We start from the raw sequence: 8214 nt of genomic DNA, 5'->3' as shown, positions 1-8214 counted from the left end.
GGTTACATTATTCATTAATAGAATATATATATATATATATTTTTTTAAAAATAAGTTTATTTTAATGATTGATCATAGGTCCCCATGACCCATGTCTAGATAAAAATATATAAATAATCTTTAAATATCTCAATATGGATCTTAATCGATATGTATATATAGTGAGATAATGATATTGAAAAGGTGATCAATCAGCAATCGAATTTAAACTAATTAGATATTAAATAATAAACAAATACTTTATCTACAAAGGAATATACAAAATTAAAACCTTAAAGTGACGTATTTTGATATGATATATTAGATTGTAAGATTATTTTTTATCGTAAAGTAGATATAACAGATTACATGAAATTACGTCACTTTATAAGTTTATTTTTATATAATTCATTTGTGTCTATAATACTTCTCTAAATAATATAATATTTATGAGCAATATTTTTTTTATTAGAATAAATAATTTTTTGTCTAATAATTTTTACAAAAAATTACTTCTTTTGTAAATAAGAACTCTATGTATGTTGAATATAAAAACTAATAAGTAAATTTCTTTCTTTTTTGTGACGGATTATTTATGATAATAATGATTATTTGTGACAAAAACAGACTACTTTTAATAGAAAATAATAATTTTTGTAAGATCATTTTCTTGTAGTAACGCTTGGATGTCCATGGACAGCTCTCTCAAAATAGTCATTTCCTTTTAAATTTTTTATCTCATCCTACTTGAATAAAAAATAATAAAAAAGGTCCCAAATCTTCAAATCGAACGTTGAGGTTTTCAAAGAAAAGAACACTCGATCATGAACTACTTAAAAATGAGTACTTAGTAATATTTTGACGTTGCAACCTAACCTTCATTTTACATTCAATGAAACATTAAGTTTGGAGCTCGTATTTATATATATGGTACTTGAGAGTAGCTAGGTAGCTAGCTAGCATGCAGCTCGATTTGAGTTGTAGATCAGATAGGTGGTGGACAACTTATTGTTTATGTTGATGATGACTTGGTGGAAATTTTAGGAATTAAGGTTTAAGCAACATTTAAGAGCATTTCAGACTTATATATGGTCCTGTCTTCGAGCATTCATGATCTGCTCGATTCAAACCTATATATTCCACGTCAATTCAAAATGCAGTTGCAAAATCATCTTACAAAAGTTGTTATGGACTACGGAGTCATTTAATTAAATATGTAAAATGTAGAGTCAGAGTTCGAATTCAGTACATTTACTTCGATAACATGTGAAATCATCACTAATCTTAAAAATTTAAACTGACATGCAAGAAAAATTAGATTTACTCATTTATATTTGCATTAACATGGAGATCAGCCCATCCTTTGAGAAAAGCTAAATCAACCCAATACATGCATTAAGTTTATATTTGGTATAATCTATTCCTTTCTTATCGTGTTTAAGAAAAACATTATTTATAATTATTTTAATTATCATCGTCTCAATCTCTCTTAATATGACATTAAATTATTGATAGATAAGTGAACATAACAAATAGTTTTCTAATTATTTAATATCACATTAAAAAATAATAAATAAAAGAACGATGATCAGTAACATTACTATGAAACTAATGATCATAGAGTACTACTCGTGCAATGCACATAAGAACAATTAAAATTATTTAATTGAAGTAAGTTATTTAATAAAGTCTCGTCATGTTCTTAAAAGTATATATTTTTTCAACCCTATGATAAGATGATGATCTCTTTTAGAGTGCCACTTCGTACTTGGTTTAACATTAATTACATATATATATATATATATGATTATGATTATCTTTAATCATTTTATAAACACGTTTAGCCACATGATCATGTTATAAGGAAACTAATCTGTTAAAGTGAGAAGTAGAACCAACCAACTATTTTATGGTACTCGATCCCAAAAGGAAAGTACCAAAAACAGAAAACAAAAGCTTTCCAATCCTCTCTTTATTTAGTTTCCTCTCTCTTCCCATTAAATATTTTTTTGTATTTTTCAATGGAACCTTAAGGTCGCACAGGCAGTCGTAGTCCTAGCTAGCTCCTTATCTTAATTAAAGAGTCAAAACATATATGCATGCATGGAGCCCACACGCTCTTCGTCGACGTCGCACTATGTCGGTCGACCCTGTACTTGCTTTTGATTAGGAAAATTAATCTGTAGCAGAGAAAACTCTACGTTTAATACTATCATTTTATTTTTATTTTATTAAATAAGTTATGGACATATTTTTTATTATTAAATGATTATTTATTACATCTTTATTTATTATTTAATGATAATAAATATAATTAATATGATTAAAATATGATGAAAGTGTGGTGTAAAGTATTATTTTAATAATATATATCCGTTGCATTTTGTACAGTGCATGGCTGCCAAGCGAAGGCATGAAACACACTATACTTGTATTATACGCCGCCCCAACAACTCGTGGAAAATAAAAAAATATGGTCGTTACCTCTCAAAACGAGTGATTTTTTTCTTTCTGTCCGTTCACTTTGGAGTAAACTTCACCCGACATCAAGATTCTTTCAAGTTTTTTTAATTGTGTCTTAAACGAAAGAGATATATAGACATAAAAAAAAATTATATAAAGTAAATTCATAAATTGATGTGGTTTTATAGAATATATTAGATCTACTTTATAATAAAAATAATTTTATAATCTGACATATCACATCAAGCTATATCAGTTTGTGAGTTTACTTTTATCTAATTTGTTAAAATATTTTCTTAATAATATTGGTCCAAGAGTTTATACCGACAACAATAAATACTATAACGCTTTGTTCATGTAGCTATCTCTTTTTACTTTAGTTGGCAAGTTTACTTTGAGAGATACTACCAGCCATCGAAGAAGATTCATGGCGAGGCTAACTAATTTAGAGGTTCTTATATATAAAGAAATATTAATAGGGGGCATGCATGATTAAATTAATTTTTTAGAATTATTTTGACTTAAGTGATGAAGGGGTAAATTTCTCCGACCTAAGATATATAAAAAGTTAAAGAAAGATGGGTTCCATATATGCCAGATGACCCCATGCATGAATCACAGAGCTTTTTTTTTATTGAAAATAGTGCTAACACAACGACAACAGGGAGAAAAAAGGTGCTATATTTTTTTGTTTAGTTCCAAATACAAGAGACCTGTACTGTTTAATTTAATAGTTTATATTATCAATTAATGTTAAAAAAATAAACATATAACTGTATTCTTACTCATAAGTACACGTTTATGGAGTTGTTTTTGTTTTATTATCACCTTTTTATTAATTTTCTAGAGATAGAGATATCTTAAAAACCAATCCAGTCCAATGCAAAAGCAGCACCGGATTTGCTTAAAACCCACTTGATTACTTCACCTTCCTCAGCTCTCTCTCTCTCTCCATAACTTGAACTCTAAGTATGATTTATTCCTGTTCCCTTTAAATCATCAGAAATTAGTCCTGGTTTTCCCACTCTTACAACATAGACATATATTCTCGTCCACCTCTCAAACATTCCATGTCCGAGTGATCACGCTTGCAGCTGCATAATATACCATTGTCCCTCACAATAGCCTTTGCAGAATGGGACGTCATTCGTGCTGTTTAAAGCAGAAATTAAGGAAAGGTTTATGGTCTCCTGAAGAAGATGAGAAACTGTACAATTACATAACGAGGTTTGGTGTTGGCTGCTGGAGTTCAGTTCCTAAACTAGCTGGTATATATATCCATCACTGTTTGTAATTTCTTTTTGAGAGTACTAGTGCCATATCATGTCAAGGTTCATGGTATCCACAAATTTTTAAGTGTTTTTGATTCTTGCAGGATTGCAAAGGTGTGGGAAGAGCTGCAGATTGAGATGGATAAACTATTTGAGACCCGATTTAAAGAGAGGAATGTTCTCACAAAAGGAGGAGGATCTCATTATCAGCCTTCATGAAGTTCTTGGCAACAGGTAATGATCATAATTTCATTAAGGCAATATATCGGAATTTTGATCTTTGATTTGAAAATGGAAATGAATATTCATTGGGCTCGAGTTGATCTGATCTTTTTCCTTCATTTGTCTAAATCTCAGGTGGGCTCAAATTGCTGCACAGTTACCGGGTAGAACAGACAATGAGATTAAAAACTTCTGGAATTCATGTTTGAAGAAGAAGCTGATGAAGCAAGGAATTGACCCAACTACCCACAAGCTACTAAGCGAAATTGAACCAAAAGATGAGAAAAAATGTACAGAAATGGCATCTTTGCACATACCAGAGTCTCAAGAATTTCCAACAATATCATCAGCCTTGGCTTCTCAGGGTCCAACATTTTTAGTTGAAGACATGAATTACTATGATGGTGAAGTAACAGATGCTTCAAGAGAGCTTCTCATGTACAAGCCTGCCTTTGATCCAATGGCCTACTTTGAGTTCCAAGCGGGTAGTGTCGGATCAAACGGCTATAATTCAAGTTTCCTACTTCAGAATCAGACAACTATCAAAACCCCAAATGATCAAAGCCATTTCCAGACGAATTCCAACTATGGATTCGCTTCAATGCCAAGTCTGACCAATTCTGATCATGGAAACTTGTCCGGGACAGAGTTCTCTGATAATTCAGCTTCGAGAATGAGCTCCTTTTTCTTGAATGAGGTGAAGGAAAGTTCAAGCAACAGCTCAAACATGAGTAGCTACGCCGGTTTCCAGATGAACAACATGGTAGAAAATGCAGCCTTTTCATGGGATGCCGACAACAAGTTAGAATCTTTGTTTCAGTTTCAGGTAAACGGGATAAAATCCGATGAACCAAAGCCAAGTTCCTGGCAACATGAACAGGGTCAGCTTCATGCTCGCAGTTCAGTAGATTTCAGTAGCTATCCGTTGACGTCGCTATCAGAAGATCTAACGGGAGCAAATTTTGATGTCTTCCAGCAGATATGAACTGTAAATTCCCCTTTTTTTTTTGAATTATTTTCTCTCTTCATAAACGAATACAGAGATGTTGATAGTACAGGGAATTTCAACTGAACGTTTGAGATGAATTCCTTATTTTCTTTTTGGTTTCCTAGCCGGTAATAACAATTTAGCTAATCTTTGTTTGAGCTTTGATTTGTATTTTCCCCTTCTTCTTTCTTTCTTTTGTATTTGTTTCCAGAAAGTTGAAATAATGTATTTCTGAAATTAATTAACTTTGTGGTCCTAATCTTTCCAAGCTGTCTAACTAATTATCATTATTAGATGCAGTTGTAGTGCTCTTTTCATGCCTTTTTATTTGTTTTTCCTGCTTAACCTAAACCACCTTTAAGAGCCGACAAAACATATCTGAAAGAAACAAAGTCCTCCATTGGCAATTTTCTTTTCCAGTGAATTCAACCTTAAACCTTCCCATGATCTGAATTTGATCACTGTTATTTTAAACAAACTACAGTATGTCTGTCTTATGTACAAAATAAATATGTTAAGATAAATGGGATAGGTTCAGATTGTGATCTATTGATCAAGCGCTGGCAGAGCTTTAATAAGAAGATTACCGGGACCTACAGTATATAAGAGATGCTGATTTCCTAACATATGATCCAGCTGCGGGCTCCAGCCTCATCCATGCATTTCTGAGTCACTCCAAAAGGCCAAATTTTGGTTGTCCTCTGCATTATTGGCCAGAGAGAGAGAGATTCCAGGGGTCATCCTCTCCCAGTCCATGTCCTGGCAACAATGCTTTAGGTTCAGGTTTCCAAAACTTGGTGTCCTTTTTCTTTCTTTTACTTTTTTGTGGGTGCAAAGATATCCAAGACAGAAAGATTGGAGGGGGTATCAGATCGTGTTAGCGGGTCGTGTTAAGACATGTATATTATATTATATAGATTAATCAGAATACGATTCGTTAAGCTTATCGTATTAAAATCTTAAATCCTAACACAACCTATTAACATAACGGGTTGACACGTAACAACCCATTAGTAAATATTACGAAATAGGTTAACACAATATGACCTGTTTCAACCCGTTTATGTAAATAGATTGAACAGACTCAAAATTAACTCGTTTGACCTGATTAAATTTAGAATAATTTTATATAAATGTTAAAATCACAATATCTATAAAAAATATAAAACTATCTACAAATCTAAAATTACAATCTAAATAATAAAAATATTAAAATTAAAATTTCAATAATTTTACTTTTAGGTATAATGGTATAATTGTGTAACTTTAACTGCTTTCTTAACGGGTCATAATAGATTGACCTATTATCAATCCGTTAAGTAATCGTGTCTTAACGAATTAATCCATTTTGACCCAAACTCATCAAGACTAAACTCAAATCCACAATTATCATATCGTGTTCGTATTGGATTAACAAGTCATGTCATGTATTACCACGCTTAAAAACGGACTAAAACATATTTAGAACCAAAAACGACACTCTCAACCTTCATCACGGGTAACTTCTATTTAGTAGCTATAGACCCAATTACCTAGTTTTGAGTCGGTGCGAGTGACAAAAGGCAGCCAACATTTCGCACCCAAGACGTCCAAAAACTTGGAACAACCAACTAAATTTACAGGTTGTAGTCTTCCAATGCTCCTAATTACCTTGTGCTCAAGACCATCAACAGCTCCCTAACCATTTTCTTAATACCAAGTTATCGTCATTAGCAACTCATTTTAGAGAACTTACACGCATGCCGACTTACTATAAAGCAAGGTCTAGCATAATTATGGTTACAAAAAAAAAAAAAATTAAGGAAAAGATACAAAGAGGAGCAAGCAATCTGCTACCCTTCTTTGGTCAAAGTGACGGTGTCCCACAAGTGACTGCATTTGCCATGGATTTTCCTAATGATAGGTCTCCCTCTGAGAAAGTCAGACTATATATATATATATATATATATATACACACACACACACGCACATCTCTTCACCGACAGGGCGGCTGGTATTACATTCAAGGTATTGACAAGGAATAAGGCTCAGTAAATATAATTATCAAGTAAAAATGAGGGAAAACAGCGATGATGAAGGTATGTGCCTGGCATTCATGCCTCTTAACTGGCCCACTTATATATGAAACAAATCTTGTGTTACTTACATCCAAGCCCTACAAAAAGCTTTGCCTTTGACTCTCATCAGGAAAGTTTCAATTAGCTCTTATGGTGCCAAAGCTTGTGAAAACATGAGAAGATATCCCCACCTGAGTACTGAAATATATTCTAACATGATGATCTCGATCCAAAGGTGTTAATTTTCATGAAAGTTGATGTTTAAACAGCGAGATATATATCGGTTGAGCAAACATCCCACGAGATGATGTTAGGTAGTAATTACTTAAAGGTCAGAAGGAAAAAGGCTTTGCTACTCATTAGATTTGATGTGGACCTAAATCTGAGGAATAATGGATGTGAATATAATTGGACCAACACTGCAAAGTTCAAGCACGCTAGTTATGGTTTAGACTTTAGAGCCCTGAATAGCAAGTATCATGTACATGTACCAGCTTTGGTATATTCGGTCAAAGTTATACCGACATACCAAACTGAGTCCTAGGTTTCAAAAGTAGCTTGTAATTAGGAATGATTTTAGTACTGCATACTGTCCAAATTTCCAAGATAGGAAGGACTACATGACCTATGGTTTTAGGGTCCCTACAAAAGCAGTCTCTACCAGATTTGCAGATTGACAATTTGGGTTTGGAGTAATGATGAGCTTAAACGTGAAAGTGCAGAGAAACTTCGAGTACTTAAAATTAATAGGATCTTTCTTAGGTTGAAAGTTTTATTATAGCGTCTCATTAAAGATAAGTTACTTAGTGTGACAACTCAGGAAAAGTGCTTTCATGTCTTAATCGATTGATTTCCTCTATCGTCATCTCAGCAGAAAAAACTACTGATTACTTAGTTAGTGTTTGTCTGCTCTGCATTGTTAACAGTTGGGATTCGTTTTCTGCTCCATTGCACGTCTACTTTATTACTTGGTTTAACGAAGTTAGGTGGGATGGGACTGTGCTTCCAATTTTCAATAGCTCTGTTCCTAGGCCCTTGCTTATGGTTGAGGCATGCGCAGAACACTGAAAAAGCCTCCAAATTAGCAATAGGAAAATTCATTTCAACGTAGATTCTAAGTTTTCAGCAATGGATCTAACCTCTATGCATCTCTTTAAATTCTATAATATGAATGGTTCCAGCAATGGATAATACTGGGAGATAAACAAATTGCTTTTAAACTCTACAATCTCCA

General features: G+C 32.9%; 1 protein-coding gene across 1 annotated transcript; it reads left to right on the top strand.

Annotated features, from left to right (window-relative positions):
• Positions 1-3342: 3342 nt before the first annotated feature.
• On the top strand, positions 3343-5165 carry LOC108979273 (transcription factor MYB86-like). Its single transcript, XM_018949924.2, has 3 exons — positions 3343-3710; positions 3818-3947; positions 4071-5165. Exons 1-3 carry the CDS (start codon positions 3578-3580, stop codon positions 4918-4920), a joined length of 1113 nt encoding a protein of 370 aa, XP_018805469.2. The 5' UTR covers positions 3343-3577; the 3' UTR covers positions 4921-5165.
• Positions 5166-8214: the final 3049 nt, after the last annotated feature.

Source organism: Juglans regia, chromosome 2, assembly GCF_001411555.2.
Source record: "Juglans regia cultivar Chandler chromosome 2, Walnut 2.0, whole genome shotgun sequence".
NCBI lineage: Eukaryota > Viridiplantae > Streptophyta > Magnoliopsida > Fagales > Juglandaceae > Juglans > Juglans regia.
Note: the sequence above shows the minus strand (reverse complement) of the source record. Positions and strands in the feature narration are given on the sequence as shown.